The sequence below is a fragment of the Pelophylax lessonae genome, assembly GCF_965119305.1.
Source record: "Pelophylax lessonae genome assembly, chromosome: 4".
In the NCBI taxonomy this organism is placed as follows: domain Eukaryota; kingdom Metazoa; phylum Chordata; class Amphibia; order Anura; family Ranidae; genus Pelophylax; species Pelophylax lessonae.
The window spans coordinates 657,299,775-657,321,151 of record NC_138771.1 but is presented as its reverse complement, the minus strand read 5'-3'; the positions used below and the strand labels follow the sequence as shown (position 1 = coordinate 657,321,151).

Genomic DNA, 21,377 nt, shown 5'->3' with positions numbered 1-21,377 from the left:
TAACACATTACCCAGTCCATACCAGCATAGATATCCAGCATGAGATTTTTCCCCATTGAGATCTGATGTGTTTTCAAAGTGTTCCTCTCATTTTTTTTTTGAGCAGTGTATATGTTATGTTCTTATCATGTCAAAAGTTGAATTTCCTAATAAAAATACAGTATCTCAGCACATTTTAGTAAATATTTTATTCTATCTTTTCATGTGACAACACTGAAGAAATGACACTTTGCTACAATGTAAAGTAGTGAGTGTACAGCTTGTATAACAGTGTAAATTTGCTGTCCCCTCAAAATAACTCAACACACAGCCATTAATGTCTAAACCGCTGGCAACAAAAGTGAGTACACCCCTAAGTGACAATGTTCAAACTGGGCCCAAAGTGTTAATATTTTGTGTGGCCACCATTATTTTCCAGAACTGCCCCAACCCTCTTGGGCATGGAGTTCACCAGAGCTTCACAGGTTGCCACCAGAGTCTTCTTCTTCTCCTCCATGATGACATCATGGAGCTGGTGGATGTTAGAGACCTTGCGCTCCTCCACCTTCCGTTTGAAGATGCCCCACAAATGCTCAATAAGGTTTAGGTCTGGAGACATGCTTGGCCAGTCCATCACCTTTACCTTCAGCTTCTTTAGCAATGCAGTGGTCATCTTGGAGGTGTGTTTAGGGTCGTTATCATGTTGGAATACTGCCCTGCGACCCAGTCTCTGAAGGGAGGGGATCATGCTCTGCTTCAGAATGTCACAGTACATGATGGCATTCATGGTTCCCTTAATGAACTGTAGCTCCCCAGTGCGGGCAGCACTCATGCAGCCCCAGACCATGACACTTGCTTGGCTGTAGGCAAGACACACTTGTCTTTGTACTCCTCACCTGGTTGCCACCACACACATTTGACACCATCTGACCACAGGACATGGTTCCAGTAATCCATGTCCTTAGTCTGCTTGTTTGCGGGCTTTCTTGTACATCATCTTTAGAAGAGGCTTCCTTCTGGGACGACAGCCATGCAGACCAATTTGATGCAGTGTGCGGCGTATGGTCTAAGCACTGACAGGCTGACCCCCCCACCCCTTCAACCTCTGCAGCAATGCTGGCAGCACTCATACATCTATTTCCCAAAGACAACCTCTGGATATGACGTTGAGCATATGCACTCATTTTCTTTGGTCGACCATGGCGAGGCCTGTTCTGAGTGGAACCTGTCCTGTAAAGCCGCTGTATGGTCTTGACAACCGTGCTGCAGCTCAGTTTCAGGGTCTTGGAAATCTTCTTATAGCCTAGGCAATCTTTAGGTAGAGCAACAATTCTTTTTTTCAGATCCTCAGAGAGTCCTTTGCCATGAGGTGCCATGCTGAACTTCCAATGACCAGTATGAGAGAGTGAGAGCGATAACACCAAATTTAACACACCTGCTCCCCATTCACACCTGAGACCTTGTAACACTAACGAGTCATGACACCTGGGGGGGGGATGTCTAATTGGGCCCAATTTGGACATTTTCACTCAGGGGTGTACTCACTTTTGTTGCCAGAGGTTTAGACATTAAGGCTGTGTGTTGAGTTATTTTGAGGGGACAGCAAATTTACGCTGTTATACAAGCTGTACACTCACTACTTTACATTGTAGCAAAGTGTCATTTCTTCAGTGTTGTCACATGAAAAGATAGAATAAAATATTTACAAAAATGTGAGGGGTGTACTCACTTTTGTGAGATTTTGTAATTCTCTCACATGTCAATATTCTATCTAGGCCATCAACAATAAAGAGTGACAGATTCATTTTATTAATATATTATGTCTTCTTTGTGTTGTTTGTGGAGTTTGTGTGTGTGAATTACATTGTCAATATACACTCCATGACCACTCAGCTTTGTGTGTAATCTAAAATCCTGAAATGCATGTCTGGTGTTCCTAGCACAGCAGTAAACCAGAAGCCCTAGAATACTGCCACCTGAGTTGGAAATAAACTACAGCTGTGGATAAAAGTTTTGAGAATGACACAAATATTATTTTCCCAAAGTCTGCTGCTTCAGTGTTTTTAGATCTTTTTGTCAGATGTTACTATGGGATACTGAAGTATAATTACAAGCATTTCATAAGTGTCAAAGGCTTTTATTGACAGTTACATTAGGTTTATGCAAAGAGTCAATATTCACAGTGTTGACCCTTCTTTTTCAAGATCTATGCAGTTCGCCCTGGCATGCTGTCAATCAACTTCTGGGCAACATCCTGACTAATGGTAGTCATTTTATTTTGCATAAATGTTCCTTGGAGTTTGTCAGAATTTGTTGGGTCTTTTTCACCTGCCTCTTGAGGATTGACCGCAAGTTCTCAATGGGATTACGGTCTGGGGAATTTCCTGGCCATGGACCCAAAATTTTGATGTTTTGTTCCCCGAGCCACTTAGTTATGGCAAGATGCTCTATCATGCTAGAAAATACATTGTTCCTCACCAAACTAGTCTTGGATGGATGGGAGAAGTTGCTCTGGGAGGAAATTTTTGTAACATGCTTTATTCATGGTTGTGTTCTCAGGCAAAATAGAGAGTGAGCCCACTCCGTTGGCTGAGAAGCAACCCCATACATGAATGGCCTCAGGATGCTTTACTATTGGCATGACACTGGACTGATGGTAGCCCTCACCTTTTCTTTTCCGGACATGTTTTTTTCCGGAGACCCCAAACAATCAGAAAGGGGATTCATCAGAGAAAATTACTTTCCCCAGTCCCGAACTGTCCAATCCCTGTACCTTTTGCAGAATATCAGTCTCTCCCTGATGTTTTTCCTGGAGAGAAGTGGCTTCCAGAGATGGATGAACATCGGCAGGGGCGGTTCGAGAACGTCAGCCGCAAATTTTCCCAAAAGTCCGCGAACCGCAAGTTCGCATCGGGCCCCATTGACTTTAATGGGAGGCGAACTTTAAAAACCTTTAGGTCATATTTGCAGCCACAAAAGACGTACTAGCTGTGCACAAATAGTCCCAGCACATGGACAATGTCATAACAGAAGTATTGCAATTGAAAAAGTTGCCCTAAATTTTATTATTTTTTTACAGCAAAAAATGATTTTTTCTTTTTCATAAATCAGCCAGAACTGACAGCAGCCGGTAAATACATGTCTAATACATATAGGGTCCATTTACACATCTGTAAAATGGTTCCGCATCCTTTCCACAATTTGGCAGAACCTTTACAGACATTGTTTTTCATTTCCAGTCTGAAAAATTAGACATTCACAGGATAAAGAAGTAAGTGTCGGCCATTCCAGGCCCCAAAATTAGCCCACACGCGTTTACCTGACAGCTAAGAACATAGTATTTGATGGCTAGAGGTACATTAGGCATTCACAGTATACAGAAGTAAGTGTCGGCCTGTATAGGCCCCAAAAATAAGCCCACATGGGTTTAACTGACAGCAAAGAACGTTGTGTAATTGATGGCTAGAGGTACATTAGGCATTCACACAGGATACAGAAGTAAGTGTTGGCCTGTATAGGCCCCAAAAATAAGCCCACATGGGTTTAACTGACAGCAAAGAACGTTGTGTAATTGATGGCTAGAGGTACATTAGGCATTCACACAGGATACAGAAGTAAGTGTTGGCCTGTATAGGACCCAAAAATTAGCCCACATGGGTTTAACTGACAGCAAAGAACGTTGTGTATTTGATGGCTAGAGGTACAATAGGAATTCACACAGTATACAGAAGTAAGTGTCGGCCTGTATAAGCCCCAAAAATTAGCTCACATGGGTTTAACAGACAGCAAAGAAGGTTTTGTATTTGACGGCTGAAGGTACATTAGGCATTCAAAGGATACAGAAGTAAGTGTCGGCCTGTATAGGCCCCAAAGATTAGCTCACATGGGTTTAAGAGACAGCAAAGAATGTTGTGTATTTGATGGCTGAAGGTACATTAGGCATTCACACAGTATTCAGAAGTAAGTGCCGGCCTGTATAGGCCCCAAAAATTAGCTCACATGGGTTTAACTGACAGCAAAGAACGTAGTGTATTTGATGGCTAGAGGTACATTAGGCATTCACACAGTATACAGAAGTAAGTGTCGGCCTGTATAGGCCCCAAAATTAGCTTACATGGGTTTAACAGACAGCAAAGAAAGTTGTGTATTTGATGGCTGAAGGTACATTAGGCATTCACAGGATACAGAAGTAAGTGTCGGCCTGTATAGGCCCCAAAAATTAGCTCACATGGGTTTAACTGACAGCAAAGAATGTAGTGTATTTGATGGCTAGAGGTACATTAGGCATTCACACAGTATACAGAAGTAAGCGTGGGCCTGTATAGGTCCCAAAAATTAGCCCACATGGGTTTAACTGACAGCAAAGAATGTAGTGTATTTGATGGCGGGAGGTACTGTACATTAGGCATTGACAGAAAAAATAATTGTCGGCCCTGAAAGGCCCCAAAAATTTGTCATTCAATGGACATGAAATGCCTTTTATGCCGAAGCATGTAGTGAAGCCAAGGACCAGGAATTGCTGTGAGTGGATGGCGGTCTTGCTGATATTTGTGGCCTGGCATGAGGAATTTCAGTGAAACATGGTCTACTGGTCACATGTGCTGAATTCCTCAGAGATCCATGCCTCATTCATTTTTATAAATGTGAGGTAGTCTACACTGTCATGAGCTAGGCGAGTGCACTTATCGGTCATGATCCCCCCTGCTGCGCTGAACGTCCTTTCAGACAGGACACTGGACGGGGGGCAAGCCAACATTTCCATTGCAAATTGTGCAAGCTCTGGCCAGAGGTCAAGCCTGCCCACCCAGTAGTCCAGGAGTTCCTTACTCCTCAGAGCGTCCACATCGGCCGTTAACCCGATATAGTCGGACACCTGTCGGTCTAGGCGTTCCTTGTTGCTGGATCCGGAGTACAGCTGTCGATGGTTCGGCTGAAAGAAGGATCTCATATCTGAAGTGACCAAGACGTCTTCAAACCGCCATCTTCTTGCAGGCGCTGTTGGATTGCTACCCGCAACTGTCTCTCTGTGACTAAAAATTCCTCTGCCAGCGCACGCAAAAGCAGAATGCAGCATTTCCCGCAGCAAGGCCTGGAAGCGCTGCATTCTGACAGCCCTCTGCTATTGTGGTAACATTTCCGCCATTTTATGTTTGTACCAGGGGTCTAAGTATGTTGCCACCCAGTACTGGTCCTTGGCCTTTATGCATTTTATACAGAGGGCCCCCCGTAAACACTGGAGCATGAAGGCCCCCATTCGCACTTAACTGGAAGCGGTGTAGTGCCCTGTTTCCAGCTCATCATCCAGGATAATGTCGTCCTCGTTCTCCTCCCCCCATCCACGGATAACAGCAGGGATCCCAGAAAGGTTTAAAGCATGCTCTACTTGCTCCTCCTCATCCCCCCAGCACCATCCTCCTCTGACTCCTCTTCAGACTCCTGCTGTTGATTTGTCTCAGATGGAGTAGCACCCACTGGGAATTCATCCGACATTGCGACTTCCTCATCCTCCTGCTCCCCGACGGCTTGATCAATGACACGACGCAATGCACGCTCCAGAAAGAAGGTGTAAGGTATGATGTCACTTATGGCGCCCTGGCCGTGACTGACCAGTTTGGTGATCTCATCGAATAGCCGCAGAAGTCTGCATGAGTCGCGCATGAGCAGCCACTGGCGAGGTGAAAAAAACCCAAGCTCCCCAGAATCTGTCCTGCCGCAGAGTTCGTACAGGTAGTAGTTAACTGCACATTTCTGCTGGAGCAGCCTATCAAGCATATGCAATGTTGAGTTCCATCACGTCGGACAGTCACAAATAAGACGCCTGATGGGCAGGTTGTGTCGCCGCTGAATGTCAGCAAGGCGAGCCATGGCTGTGTAAGATCTTTGGAAATGGCCGGAGATTTTCCTGGCCTGCCGCAAGACGTCCTGGACCCCAGGGTATTTGGCAACGAATCGCTGCACCACCAAGTTCAGGACGTGTGCCATGCATGGCACGTGTGTTATTTTGCCCTGTTTCAGGCCGCTCAGCTGACTGGCACCGTTGTCGCACACCACGTTACCAACTGTCAAATTCAGCGGTGTCAGCCTGTGAACACAAAGCTGAAAGAAGTGCAGGACCAGTGTGGCTCTTGGCTTCCAGGCACAACAGATGCAGCACAGCATGGCAACGTCTCACCTGGCATGTGGAATAGGTTCTGGGGATCTTGGGCGTCGCAGTGGAAGAGACGGTAGCAGCGGAAGAGGAGGAGTCAGCCGAGGAGGAGAGGGAGGATGGAGGAGGAGGAGGAGGAGAAGAAGAGGCAGGCCTGCTTGCAATCCGTGGCGGTACAACTAAATCTACACGGGTGCCACGGATTACATGCTTGACGGCCATCAGAAGGTTCACCCAGTGGGCAGTAAAAGTGATATACCTTCCCTGCCAGTGTTTGCTAGACCATGTGTGTGTGGTCAGATTTATCTTGGCACGAACACTGTGTGCCAGAGATATATTCACTTGCCGCTGAACATGGCCATACAGCTCTGCAATGCCCTTCTGTAAGAAATATTTCCTGCCTGGGACCTTCCATTGTGGTGTTCCAATGGCCACAAATTTATGAAAGGCCTCCGAGTCCACCAGTTGATATGGCAGTAGTTGGTGGGCTATCATTTCCGACAAGCCAGCAGTCAAACGTTGGGCAAGAGGGTTATCCGGCGTCATCATTTTTTTCCACTCCAACATTTGGACCACAGAAGCCTGCCTTTTTCCAGAACTACGTGACAACGGCATAATGGCAGGTGGAGTGGAGAACAAATGTGAGGAGAGAGGAGAAGGAGAAGGGGCTGGACGGTGAGAGCCTGGAGTATGGCTTTGAGGGTTCTGACGGTGTTGCTCCCACTGGGCTTGGTGATGGGAGTTCAGGTCCCTAGGTGAGCGTTGGGCTTACTGTGATGACTGCAAAGGCTGCAGATGGCAACACTGTTGTCAGCAATGGACACATTAAAGCGGAGTTCCGGGCACAAAAAATATTTTTTTTTTTTGTGCCCCTCCGCTAGGTATGCCTCACCTGAAAAGGAATTGGATAGTTATTTTTTTTTTTTTTGTTTACTCACCTTTTTATTGAAGATCGTAAATACTCACCTATGACAGCTTCCTCCTCCAGCGCCGAGGCTCACCCCGTCACTTCCTGCCTCGCGATGATTCCTGGGAGCTAAACGTCATAGCTCCCAGGAATCAATGCGCCGCACCGGCCCCGCTCGTCATTTCCGGGCGACGCCGCATTCCCCTGCTAAACAGCTTCTGGGCATGCCCAGAAGCTGTTTAGGAATGCGGCGCTGCACCGGAAGTGACGAGAGGGGCCGGTGCAGTGCATTCTGGGACACGAAGACACGGAAGAAGACAGAGAAGAGGACCGCGCCGGCTTCAGCTGCCCACAACCGAGATGGAAACGCTGTGGAAGAAAATTTCTAAGTGAGTATTTCTTCTAAAAGGTAAGTGCGAACCAGGACAGATCAGAGGCTAGCCATTGTGGAATGTGCTAGCCCTGACTGTCCCGGGGGTATGTTCAGGAAAAAATAGTTTCTCTGCCCGGAACTCCGCTTTAAAAAAAGCCCACACTGCTGAGCCATGTGCCGGCATCCTTGGAGCGCCAGATGTGACTGTACATGGTTGATGCCTCGCTCTTGATACATTTGCAGTCTGCTTTGTACCTCTTGTTCAATGCAAGTTCTGCCTGCCTCTCCTCCCTATCTGCCGGTCCGTCTCTCCCTCTGAACTCCCTTCCTCTTCCTCTCTTGTGGCCACCCACGTGACGTCCATAGACTCATCATCATCCACATCACCTTTCCCACCACTAACATTCGAGATCTCGGAATAGGCAGCAACAGCGGGGACCAACCTCCTTGGGCTGATCTGGGTATTGTCGTCAGACTGCTGAGTGGCGGCTGTTGCTACCTCCTCTTCCTGATCCGATTCCAACAATGGCTGTGCATCGCAAACGTTTTGTGACGGATCGGAAAATAATTCCAGTGACTCAAGCGGAGGGTATGTGGTAGTGTCTTTGGGGGTGCACACAGCAGAGAGTGAAGAGGGTGCAGATAGAGAGGAGCAGGAGGGTGCAGAAGAGGAAGGCTGAGTGAGCGACTGCACCAAGTCTGGTGCGTCCTTTGACGTAATTGCACGCGACTATTGAAACTTCACAGTTTGGCTCCGGCCTACTGCTCCTGCCCTCCCCCTACCACCCCTGCGTATGTGTCTGCTTCTTCCTCTGCCTGTCATGTTTTTTAATTACCCTGTGACAAAAGTCTCTAGAGAATCGCAGTATATCTGGAAAAAGGTAGACACCCCGCTTCAATCTGTGGTATTGGGGGGCCACAGGTTTATCACACCAGTTCTACAAATAATTGGCCAGTAACTGTTGTCACTGTGTGTAGCACAGTCAACACAGCAAGAGAGGCCAAATTGTTGCAGGACTAAAATACACTCTTAGAAAAGTATACTGTTAAATAACACCCAGCTTCAATTTGTGGTATTGGGGGGGGCACTGGTCTATCACACCAGTTGTTGAAAAAATTGGCCAGTGAGTTTGGCGCTGTGTGTATCAGACTTAACTCAGCAAAAGAGGCAATATTGTTGCAGGACACAAATACACTTGTAAAAGTATACTCAGATAACACCCCGCTTCAATCTGTGGTGTTGGGGGGCCACAGGTTTATTACAACAGTTCTACAAATAAATGGCCAGTAGCTGTTGTCACTGTGTGTAGCACAGTCAACACAGCAAGAGAGGCCAAATTTTTGCAGGACTAAAATACACTCTTAGAAAATTATACTGTTAAATAACACCCAACTTCAATATGTGGTATTGGGGGGGCACTGGTCTATCACACCAGTTGTTGAAAAAATTGCCCAGTGAGTTTGGCACTGTGTGTACCAGACTTAACTCAGCAAAAGAGGCAATATTGTTGAAGGACACAAATACACTTGTAAAAGTATACTCAGATAACACCCCACTTTGTGTCTCAGGTGCAACAGAAGTCGGACCTGCAGCTCTGCTCTGTGCCTCTTGTGTAGGTAAAGGCAGGTTGGCGATTATGCTTGGTGTCTCTGGGCCGCTTGGGATAGGCTGGACAGACACACAAGTGCTACAGGCTCAGCAGTCTCCTTCCTCGGTCTGGCGCCAAGTACCCCTGGTTTTACCGGGCAGCATTATTAAAATCCTCTCTTTCTGCAGGTACACCTGGGAGCTGTCGTTTCTTTTGCAACAGAGAGTAGTTCTGACTGGAGGGGATGAAAATACATCAGTATCTCACAAAAGTGAGTATGTTGTAGCAAAGTGTAATTTCTTCAGTGTTGTCACATGAAAAGATATAATAAAATATTTACAAAAATGTCAGGCGTGTACTCACTTGTGTGAGATACTGTATCCCATGATCCTTCTCTTTAGCACCATTTCTTCCCTGACACCAGGTTTGGGCCAATCAGGAGGGGGGCAATGAAAGTAAATAGGAACTTAATATGCAGACATGCTGAGACTTACTGTCCCACAGTGGTTAATATAAATACTCCCACCACTAAACCTCTTTGGTCCCCAAAGATAAACATAACTACGATAATTATTTATCATGGTAGAATTTAAAAGGCAACATAGCAGTTATTCGCAAAGTTAATCAGCACAAAGGTATAGATAATCTTCATACTCTTTCACTATTGACAGAGGCTCTCCCCACTGCTCATGGCAAGAGGTGGGATGTGTCTTTTAATAGGCCACTAACTTTGATATGGCCCAATGGGGTGTGTCAGAGAGTGAGCGAAGGTCACCCCTTTTACTTTTACTGGGACGGAAGTTGACCTACTTTCACCTTTCTGAGTGAAGTGTGCAACCTCTTTAGAGCTTTCCCCCAAGGTATCATATGTTAGCTTTCTGGGGGCCTATATGGCTCTCTTACTGATGTGTTCTGAGCACTCTGTGGATTCAGTATCATCCTCAATATGGCCTGTCTCAGGAGGATGTTGGTTTTTCTCTCTTTGTTCCCCTTCTTCTTACTGTATATGTGATGCATCAGGCTAACTGTCAATCGATTGTCTTGCCTGCATAGACTCTATAGGTGTGAGCCACGTAGACTGGCTTATTGGCTGATCAACAGGTAATTGTTCCTGCATATCAGAGTCAGACATCTCTGAGCATACCACCTGTGGATAGGGAGGGGTTACAGTCTTTTCAGGCATTGGTGGCCACATCATCACTGTCCCCAGACTCTGCTTCCAAAACAGCCTCTTGGGGACTAGGTCATGGGAAGAACTCTCTGTGTTTCCTCTGTTGAGTGCCACTAGTTGGTGGCTCTGGTCACATAGTAACATAGTAGTTAAGGTTGAATAAAGACAATAGTCCATCCAGTTCAACTTGTGTAGGTGTGAATGCTAGTCAGTGACGATAATAATTTCCCATATCCCTGTACATTGTGATCTTTAAGATGCACGTCCAAGAGTCTTTTAAAAATATCAATACTCCCTGCTGACACCATCAATTGTGGAAGAGAGTTCCACATTCTTACAGCCCTAACAGTGAAAAACCCCCTACGCAGCTTAAGGTTAAACGGCTTCTCCTCCAATCTCATTGTGTGGCCATATGTCCTCTTACACTCCCTGAGACTAAATAGATTTTTTCCTATGCTGGGATCACCGGTGAGGTATTTGTAAATCACTATCATGTCCCCTCTCAAGCGTCTCTTTTCCAGCAAAAATAAATTTAGTACCCGTACTGCATCTGTGATTGACAAGAGGTGGTTTCGATGTCAAATGTTTAAAGGCCCCACTTTTCCCTCAGGATAATTCTGGTATGCAGGCAACCCTGGTAGGTGCTTTCCCTCAGGATAATTCTGGTATGCAGGCAACTCTGGTAGCTTGTTGCAAACCAGAAAGAAGACTTCCAGAGGTCAGCAAGTTTGTGTTTGCTGGGTAGACCCAGGTTACTTAATACCACTTTGTCCTATGATTGCAAGTCCTGAATTTTTACCTTAAAGCATATCTCCACAGAAGGGGATGCTCCACTTGTTTGCTCCCCCAAAACTTTTTTTGACAGGTACCTGCTCCCACTTCCAGGTGAATTTGTTACAGCGAAGTTACTTGGAAGTTTAGCCTCCCTCCTCCTTACCCCGCTGTTGGGACATTCACAAAGCGCAGCACGTTTCACGCATGCGCAGCAGGGAAATGGCTGGTTTCCCTTACAAGAAATATCCCAACATGTACCAAGGCACTTTTTCCTCTGCCAATCGTCAGGACTGTATCAAAGCCCATGCACCCATTCATCAGGTTTCCTCCCACTGGTCAACATGCTTCCCTATTGGACCAGCGTGAAACAGTCTCTAGACAGAATGAGTTGCATTCTGAGCACAATGAGCAGACCTCACTAACAGATCCTGCTCTCTAGTAGGCAGAGAACAATATAGATTTACCTGCAGCTCTTCTGGTAAGCAGACAGAGCTCAAACTATACTTTCTCACTAGCACCTACCTAGGAGGGTGCTACACTCACCCCCCACCAAATTGATACATGTCCTCAATGGCTCCGGCTACCCGCCCCTACAAAAATACCTGTACAAACATTTTTTTTATGGAGTACCCCACAAGCTTGGAAAAGGGAAATAACATTTGTACAGGGCCATGGGGCATATCCCATATGTGACCAGTGAATACAATAAGTTACGTGGAAAAATATATGTCTCTGCTGTACGAATATTTACACATGTATATACATAGGCATATACCAGGTGCATTTAAACCAATGCACCCCCTTGCCAAACAAAATCTGTTTGACAGGTAAAGGCATTACCCTATCTAACTAGCTAGACACAACATCAACATTGCATAGAAATGCACAGAGAACAGTGGAGGGCCTCTCCAAGACCCAGAAGTCCCATGCAAGCCTGCAAAGGAAAAAAAAAGTTTGGCACACAGAAATTTACATTGTTCACCTACTCACGGTGAGACTGCCCTCTTCTCAGAGGTGACCTTCTCCCCAGCATCATCTCTATCCTTGAAATCCCCATAGAGATCTTCATCACTTCCGGCCCCCTAAGTGCACGCTTGACTCAACGTCCTGTGGTGTACCTGCAATAGACAACAAACAGATCCTGCCAATCTGACTATCTAATGCTTCACTAATGATTCCTATTGAGAATCACATTGTGGCTAATAATAGGCACAGTCCCTTTCAGACACCAGGGCACTGACTCTCTTTACTATTATAGTCAGACCCACATGCTCTGAATGAAGAAGTGTGTAGTCCACCCGACTGGTGTTCACAGTGTCCTTTCCTTCTGTAACACAGAGGCAATGCATCTTCTCCTGGCAGCAAGCTGTTTTTGCTTGAGCCTGAGCAAACTTGCCTAACTTGCGAGTCTCTGCAAAGATCTTCAAGGGATCCTTTACTCTGGCATCCCCCCTCCTTAAAGAGACAATAAGTCACTACCACTTTTTCACGTCCTAGCTTGCTGGCCCAAAGTTCTTCGTAAAGTGTCTCTAACATTTAATAATCCTGGCCAGTTGGCTCAAGGGATCTTGGCAAGGTGTCCTGTAGACATTGTTTCTTATAGCAAGCTGTAGCACAAAACCAAAGTGTTCACTAGAGTCCTTAGAACAGGAAGTCTCTGAGGACTAGAGGTTTGGCCCTCCTCCAGATGAAGAAATTGTATAGTAGTTTCGCTGAATTCTCAACTCCCTTTGTAAGGGCAGAAGGGAAAGGGAATTTGGAAGTAAGGCTCCAGCCTTAGCAAAAACTCTTGACATAGTAAAAGCTCTTCAGGCACTTTAGCCCCTTTTACTTTAACTTCACATCACCAGTAAACATTCAGGCTAACTAGCATCTTAAAAATACAACTGCCCAAGCTTGGCCTGTTCAATTTGGGAAGTGAACTTCCACACGATCGATGTGGATTGACCGTCCCAAGTTCCAATTGCCTTAACAGACAGAAATGTGTCCCAAAGCTCAGGCCTCTTCTTGTTGCAATATGGTTTGGGGATGTAAAGAAAGTCCCAATCGGCCTCATCATACCAGACCCCTCTCTTGGCCTCAATCTTCTCTATAATCTCCAGAGGAGCGTACAGATAATTATACCCATACTCTAGGGCCACCTTCTTCTGTATCAGACGCTGGAACCGAGAGAACCTGGGAAGTCTCTGTCTGTCTCCTCTTCCAGTTGGGGTGTCTCCTCCCTCTTGATGAGACTGGCACAGGCGTCATTCTGGTCCTGAGCCCGGGTGTAGGTGTGAGGTAGGGATAGATCTGGGACCCTTGTGGCATGGGCCTCACAGAACACCAAGTTCCTAGCACACTGCATACAAAGGACAGCCCCCTCGGTCTCATCACTGAGGGAACTGGGACTTGCAGTGCTGCTTCTCTTCTCTGTTCTCCAGTCCCAATCAGTCTCTTCCTCCGACTTCCACACAACAATTCCCTCTTCCAGGGACACATACTGACACTGGAAACGGGGCGACCCTATGTCAATGGCTCCAGCCTCTTCCTCACTGTACACACTAGAGGCCTTTCTCTCTGGAACCTCATTGACTCCCCTATGCCACTTTAAGAGCAGAACTTTCTGCCATTGCAGTGGTTGCTGGCGCATCTTGTGGCTGCTGCTTGGCCCTCACAATCTGCATATATCTCATCTCTGAGATAGGGGTCTCCCTGGCTTGACACACTGTAGTGCAGGTCTACGTCACTGGTCCCAACCCCAGCAGTGCTCTCAGCACTCCTCTTCCTCTGCCCACAGGGATCCCCATTGTAGATGCTAGCAACTCCTGAGTGACTCCTGTCTCCCAACTCACACTCAGTCTTCTGGGCTCACAGTCACTCTGCACTGCTTACAACAGCATATCGCTGCAGTGCCCACATTGGCTCCATGCCCACAGCTGCATAGACAGATTCAAGCACAGGCTACATACCAGCCCCAGATGCTCCTTGTCTCATCCGCTGCACAGGGCCAATCTTCCCGTAGGCACCAATCACACCCCTGTATCCCACAGGGTCGATTTCGGCAATTTAGTTCGCTCAGCAGGTACTCCTCCAACACTTAGGATAGCCCCTGTGCTCCGGATCACTCCGGCATCCGCCATGTTGCTCCTCCACACATGTGTCTGCTCCTCAGCTGCACCCGATGGCAAAAGTGATGTCTCAGCCCTTTTCCTCCACTCGGATTGGCAGCTTGCGGTTGGCGACTCCGCCCACGACTCCAGACTAGCTGACTCTCTGGCGGTGGCTCCTCCTGCGAGGCAGATCTCTTTAGTGCATGCTTTCCTGCATGGTGCAGTAACCCCTTTTCTGCTGCTTTAACTCTGCCCAGCCGGCACGAATGGTACTGCATTGCAAGTCAACCGATCTCCGTTACTGCCACTGAAAATTGTCCCGCTGTAATCAGCTGCACGGCGGACATTTTCCTTCACAGTACATGTACAGACACAACCCGTAGCGCACTGACCCCTGCATCCCGGGTCACTGCTTTCTTCATCAGTACTTAAAAGCACACTTGCAGCAATTACTGTAAAGCAGACACAGTTCTCTTGTACAATACAGCACATTCTTTCTCCATCAACACTCCGGCACTTTACTTAAGAAGACACACTGTTTCTTTGGTAAATGTCCGGTCGTTGCCAATAGCAACCGCTGCCGTGATCATGACTTAACAGCACACTTTTACTGATCGCTGTAGAGCAGAAATTACTTTCTTCACTGACACTCTAGCGCGTTACTTGAAAAGACATTGCATTACTTGGTGCAATTGTTCCTGTAACCCAAGGGAACATACCGGACAACGCCCCCAAATGTAGAACTGTCCCCGTAGGGCCTGCTGATTAGTGTCTTGACGGGCTCCCCTGGTTACAATCACACAGTTACCTTTAAATAAAGTCCCTGGATCCCTCCTTGCTCCTGATGGCGCGTCACACAAATGAACAGTCTAGGGGTGTTGGTTTTTTGTTGTTTATTTGTGTTTGGGATAGGAGAAGGGAATAGTGGGATACCCCAACTGAACTATTTACACTGGTTGAGGGCTTCTATCTTCAGGACTGTGACGGAATCCGGGCACCCCCGACTGGGTATCTCCAACAAGAAGCTGCTTCCTAAGTTCTGAAACACGAGATCCATGAATCTGGCTATAGTTACCTCAAGAACTTGACAGTACAAGTTTTGGAGTCAAACCAGAATGAACTGTTTATTGAAGCACAAAGCACAGGAAGATATACACTCTAGGACAACCCCTCCCCCTTAGAGACAATCCACACAAACATACACATCCCATAATAAGCTTACTCAAGGCAGAAAGGAACAATAGAACAATGGAATGCAGGTATTCAACAATAACAAACCCCCACCCCACTAGCAAAGATCTATTAAACACGTTTGCAATATCCTAGCAATCTGCAATATATCTTTATATATTTCCTGAGGGACACTGTTCAGAAATATTATTGTCCCAAGTGAAAGAGCCCCTTCACTCTTTCAACACAAACCACACATATAGAACCCAGGATAACCGGGGTAACATGAAAGGCTGAGTCCAGTGTGGTTGTACAGCGAGTCTGATTAGTGCAGACCCAACTGGGGTTCATGGTCACCCTGTGCCCCTAATAGACACAGGGTGACTTACACATAAGAGGGGCTGGGGAAGCTGGACAAGTAGTCTCCCAACCTCCCTAAAGCAATCTGGGTTCCACAAGCCCCCCAACCAAAGTGACTCACGTCACAAGGACTTTCTTTGGAATTTGGAACAGCCAGGCTGTTAATCCACACTGCCACAAGTGTAGATGGGGTTAAGTCTCTTGCTCTCTTTACTCTCTGACAAGAAGACTTGATGGACTATATCTTATCATCAGGACACTCTCACTAGCATCCCCTTTCAACTGACACCTGTTCACTGACTATCCTAGGAGCAGGGGTCCCCTTGGGTCAGGCCCCTTGACAAGAGATTCTGTACTCACTGTACTGCCGAGACAGATCTTCCAGTGTCTCCCCTCTCTATAAGCATTTATGGACCTCTGGGTTCAGTTCCTCACTGCTACTCTTCAGGCCCTCAGGATGACCCCCCTGAGGCCGCATGGCACCTCTACAGTGGAGGAGGCAGCCACTTCCTTCCTCCGGGACTTCACTATCCAGCTGAAAGACCTCGAGCACATGTGCTCTTGGCTTTTATATAGTATCCCAACATGCACCGAGGGACTTTTTCCTCTGCCAATCATCAGGACTGTATCAAAGCCCATGCACCCATTTGTAAGGTTTCCTCCCACTGTCCAACATGCCTCCCTTTTTGGCCAGCGTGAAACACTCTCTAGATAGATTGAGTTGCATTTTGAGCACAATGAGCAGACCTCACTAACAGATCCTGCTCTCTGGTAGGCAGAGAATAATATAGATTTACCTGAAGCTCTTCTGGTAAGCAGACAGAGCTCAAACTATACTCTCTCTCTAGCACCTACCTAGGAGGGTGCTACACTAGTGACCACTAATTGGCTATTTTTTGAAAATAATGCTCATCATTCAAGAATCTCTTGTGATGAACAAGCACCATTGTCCTTAGAAAATAGTAATGAACCCCTCATGATGTTAGAGGCTTATGGCCAGCATGGGCACTCTAGCAATAAGTTTCAGAACGAGCAGATGTCTCTCCATGTGTAATTTGTGATGAGACATTTTCATGTTTTCGAGAAGAGGATCTCACACATAGAAAGCACACTTCTATATCCAGGGTCAAATTTCCTACAATCACTTTTCCTACTTTACCCTGACAGACATATTTTTATGTATGAGTCCTTTTATGATCTGCATCCCTCTATAAAACAAATCTCATGAATACAGTAGAAGGTCAGCTTCTCTCTGTGTAGGTAATTATTAAACACTCAACTACACTCTTTCCTAACGATAAAGGTTTTGACTGTAGCTTTCATTTTTGCTGTCAGCGATGGCGTCTGCTGATCGGAGAGCTGAGCTAGAATGTTCCGTCTGTCTGAACATTTACACAGATCCTGTAATGCTGAGATGTGGACACAGCTTCTGCCGGGTCTGTATTGATCGTGTGCTGGATACACAGGAGGGGTCTGGAGGATATTCCTGTCCTGAATGCAGAGAGAACTTTCAGGATCGGCCTGCACTACACAGGAACAGAACACTACGTAACATAGTGAAGAACTTTCTGTCTTCTCAGCCAGATCGGGAGGAGTCCAGGGTCTTCTGTACTTACTGTGTGGACTATCCTGTACCTGCTGTTAGATCCTGTCTGCTCTGTGAGGTTTCTCTGTGTGATAAACACCTAAGAGTCCACAAAAAGTCCCCAGAACACATCTTATGTGACCCCACCTTGTCCATGGAGAGAAGGAAATGCTCCGTCCATAAGAAGATCCTGGACTATTACTGCACCGAGGATGATACCTGTATCTGTGTGTCTTGCTGTATGATTGGAGGACATAAAGGACATGCGATGGAGTCACTGGATGATGCTTCTGAGAAGAAGAAGGAGACACTGAGGAATGTTCTGCAGAAACTTCTGACAAAGAGAGAGGAGACGGAGGAAAGAGTCCAGAGTCTGCAGGAACACAGGAGGAAAGTAGAAGAAGAAGCAGCTGGTGACACCGAGAGAGTCACTGCCCTGTTTAGAGATCTCAGGAGACGTCTGGAAGACCTGGAGAAGGAAGTTCTGAGGGAAATCTCCGGGCGGGCAGAGCGGATCTCCATCTCCATCCGGGATCTGGAAATAAAGAAGGAGGAGCTGTCCAGGAAGATGCGTCACATTGAGGAGCTGTGTAACATGACGGATCCACTGACTGTCTTACAGGAATCAGACACAGGTGACTTGTGTGATACTGAGGATGGAGATAATGAGGACAGAGAGAGACATGAGAAGCTCCTCCATGATGGAGGGGGTCTGGATGTGGCTGGGATATCACACACATTACACACATTATCTGATATAATAACAGGGGTAAATGTAAACTTCTATATACAGGGAGCTGCAGACATATTACTGGATTTAAGCACAGCTAATAATTTTCTACATATATCAGATGACAGGAAAACTGTATCCAGGTCAGATATATACCAGAATCGTCCAGAAACACCAGAGAGATTTCTGGGTTATGTTCAGGTATTAAGCAGTCAGAGTTTCTCCTCAGGGCGACATTACTGGGAAGTGGATGTCGGGGGATCAGATGGATGGAGAGTTGGGATGTGTTACCCCAGTATAGACAGAAGAGGAGGACAGTCACTGATTGGAGATAATAACAAGTCCTGGGGTTTGGGCAGGAATGGTGATCATCAGTATGTGGTGTCAAATGATAGTGATGAAATCCCTTTGTCCACCAAGATCTCCAGTAACAGAGTCAGGATATATCTGGATTATGGGGCCGGGCGGATCTCCTTTTATGATCTGTGTGACCCGATCCGACACCTCCACACCTTCACCACCACCTTCATTGAGCCCCTCCATGCTGGGTTATGGGTAGGGAAAGATTGTATAAAGATCGGTGGGGGAAACCCAGAGCAGTGGCGGCTGGTGCTCAAAGTTTTTGGGGGGGTGCAAACAGAAAAAATCGAATAGCATGCCCCCATTCAATGCAGAGTTACCAGCAAGCCGTGCCCCCATCAATGCAGTGACCAGCAAGCCGTGCCCCCATCAATGCAGTGACCAGCGTGCCGTGCCCCTATCAATGCAGTGACCAGCTTGCCTGCCCCCATCAATGCAGTGACTAGCTTGCCATGCCCCCTTCAATGCAGTGACCAGCGTGCCGTGCCCCCTTCAATGCAGTGACCAGCTTGACGTGCCCCCATCAATGCAGTGACCAGCGTGCCGTGCCCCCATCAATGCAGTGACCAGCATGCATGCCCCCATCAATGCAGTGACAAGCTTGCCATGCCCCCTTCAATGCAGTGACCAGCATGCATGCCCCCATCAATGCAGTGACCAGCGTGCCGTGCTCCCATTAATGCAGTGACAAGCGTGCCGTGTCCCCATTAATGCAGTGACCAGCCTGCATGCCCCCATCAATGCAGTGACCAGCGTGCCGTGTCCCCATCAATTCAGTAACCAGCGTGCATGCCCCATCAATGCAGTGACCAGCGTGCCTGCCCCCATCAATGCAGTGACCAGCTTGCCTGCCCCCATCAATGCAGTGACCAGCTTGCCTGCCCCCATCAATGCTGTGACCAGCTTGCCTTGCCCAATTCAATGCAGAGACCAGCATGCGTGCGTGCCCCCTTCAATGCAGTGTGGACCCCCCCCCCGAGACCAGTGCACTTACCTGGAGCAGCCCGGCGGCGACGGCTTCTCTTGTCTTCAGTCCCTGGTGGGCGGCTTCTCCTCACTCGGCGATGGCTTCTCTTGTCTTCTGTCCCGGGGGGGGGGGGGGGGGCGGCTTCTCCTCACTCCGGCGGCACGTCTTCTCGAGTCCTCCAGCTCCCGCCTTCTCCTTGGCCAATGGCATGGGGTTTGCCATGCGGTCAATCAGGAAGCCAGTATTAGACCGGTTTCCTGATTGGGCAGGAGGAGGATCGGTGTGACAATAGCGAATTTTCATTCGCTATTGTCACACAATGGGTGGGCTCTGGGCGCACTGCTCTGCGCCCCGGGACCACTCTTTGCATCACCCTATTAGAGCCTCTGGCTCTAATCAGGTGATTTAAAAAAAAAAAACCCATTAAGCTCCATGCGTCCAGCGCCCTGCATGCAGATTAGGGGGCCGGACGGATGGATGGGGGGGGGGGGGGGGCGGCGCCCCTGCGCCCTCAATACACCGGCCGCCACTGACCCAGAGATGTGAGAACTCCACCCAGAGACAGGAAACATCAAAGGGAGAGGGAGTGGGCTTGATGGAATATTCAACAATAGGCCTGCAGTCTTTTCCATGATAAAAGGTATTTCTATGGAAAAGTCCCTTACAGATAACTGTGATTAGCTGGAATAACTTCCAATTATAGTGAGGGCTTTTTTTTCTATTGGTCAGCGAGGGGGATGTGATCTATCTATCTAGTTATCTATCTATCTATCTATCTATCTATCTATCTATCTATCTATCTATCTATCTATCTATCTATCTATCTATCTATCTATCTATCTATCTATCTATCTATCTATCTATCTATCTATCTATCTATCTATCTATCTATCTATCTATCTATCTATCTATCTATCTATCTATCGGGACACAGATGACAATAAAAAAACTAACAGGGTTTATAATCCTTCCCTTCATTTTTCCAAAATGAAAAAAAAACAAAAAACATTTTGCCTTTTGTTCTTGCAAAAAAGTATACAAAAAATTGCCTCTGGGATTTTAAGAAGGTCCCAACACAACTAAAGATATATTTATAGGAGGTCGAAAATACGACTGAACAAATACAGTATAAAACAAAGAGTTTATTACAAAAATAAAATTGGAAAATAATTAAAAACAAAGAAATGCACCAAAAACATGTTCATCAAGACAATTCCTTAAGGTACATAAATGCTTATTGCTTTATACAGTGTGCAACATATAGTATAGTCGTCTTTAGTCATTGAATAATGAACATCATAATCTCAAGGCGTTTCATGAAATAAAGTTCACTTCATCAGTCGTTTTGATGTTACCAGCAGGGTCTCTGTACTTCTATAAGAATAAATACAAAACCAAAATGTACTTTGTATATTTTATAATGTTTTATATAACTGCTGGGGGAAAGTGAGGAGCAGGGGCGTAACTACAGGGGTTGCAGGGGTTGCAATTGCAACTGGGCCCCATGCTCCTGGGGGCCTGTGCATCTCCCCTGTACACCTGGATAGGAGGGGCAGTGGGGGGTAGCATGTAGAGAAATCACTGTCCTCCTTTTTCCTCCTGTAGCCGCAGGAGGAAAATGGAGGAGATTGATTCCTCTGTATGCTGCCAGTTCATTTGTGTTCTGCTGTCTCTGGGCCCCTGTGCAATGCACCCTGGGAGAGGGTATAAGTCTGAGAGGAGCACATGACAGAGCATCTTTGGCGGGAAGCAGAGTCCCAGGAGGAGGCTGACGGCTGTCACTCCTCCTGTCAGAGGAAGCAAGGTGTCCTAGGCGGTCGGCCTAGAGGACGGAAGGTCGAGCTGGGCTGCAGAAAGGGATCCAGAGTGCTGAGGACCAAGTGGAGCTGCTGGGCAGAAGTTTTGAGGAAAAACAGTGTTGTAAGTACTGGAAACTGCCCAGGGGTCTGCCTAGGAGAGGGGACCACTCCAGAAGGTCAAAGGGATCCAGGAGCCAGCTAACCAGTAGAGCGGTTTAGAAAGGGGGTGCCTGTGTCTAAACCCTGAAGATAAGTGAGAGAAAGAGGGTGCCGATGCGGGCCCTAAAGTGTTCAGCAGTGCAGCAGTAATACAAGTAGCTACCCCATCAAGGAGTGCTTAAGGGAGCTTAAAGAGGACTTCTTTATTCAGAAA

The 21,377-nt window shown here is 47.0% G+C and overlaps 1 protein-coding gene across 1 annotated transcript in view; it reads left to right on the top strand.

The window, feature by feature from the left end:
* The window catches only part of LOC309553058 (uncharacterized protein), a gene marked incomplete at both ends in the record, with an annotated part of 124,735 nt that extends 106,203 nt beyond the window's left edge, over nucleotides 1-18,532 (top strand). Inside the window, one exon of the mRNA XM_082253956.1 lies at nucleotides 16,880-18,532. Within this exon, the coding sequence (XP_082110082.1) occupies nucleotides 16,880-18,532 (1,653 nt within the window). The remainder of the gene's footprint in view (nucleotides 1-16,879) is intronic.
* Nucleotides 18,533-21,377: the final 2,845 nt, after the last annotated feature.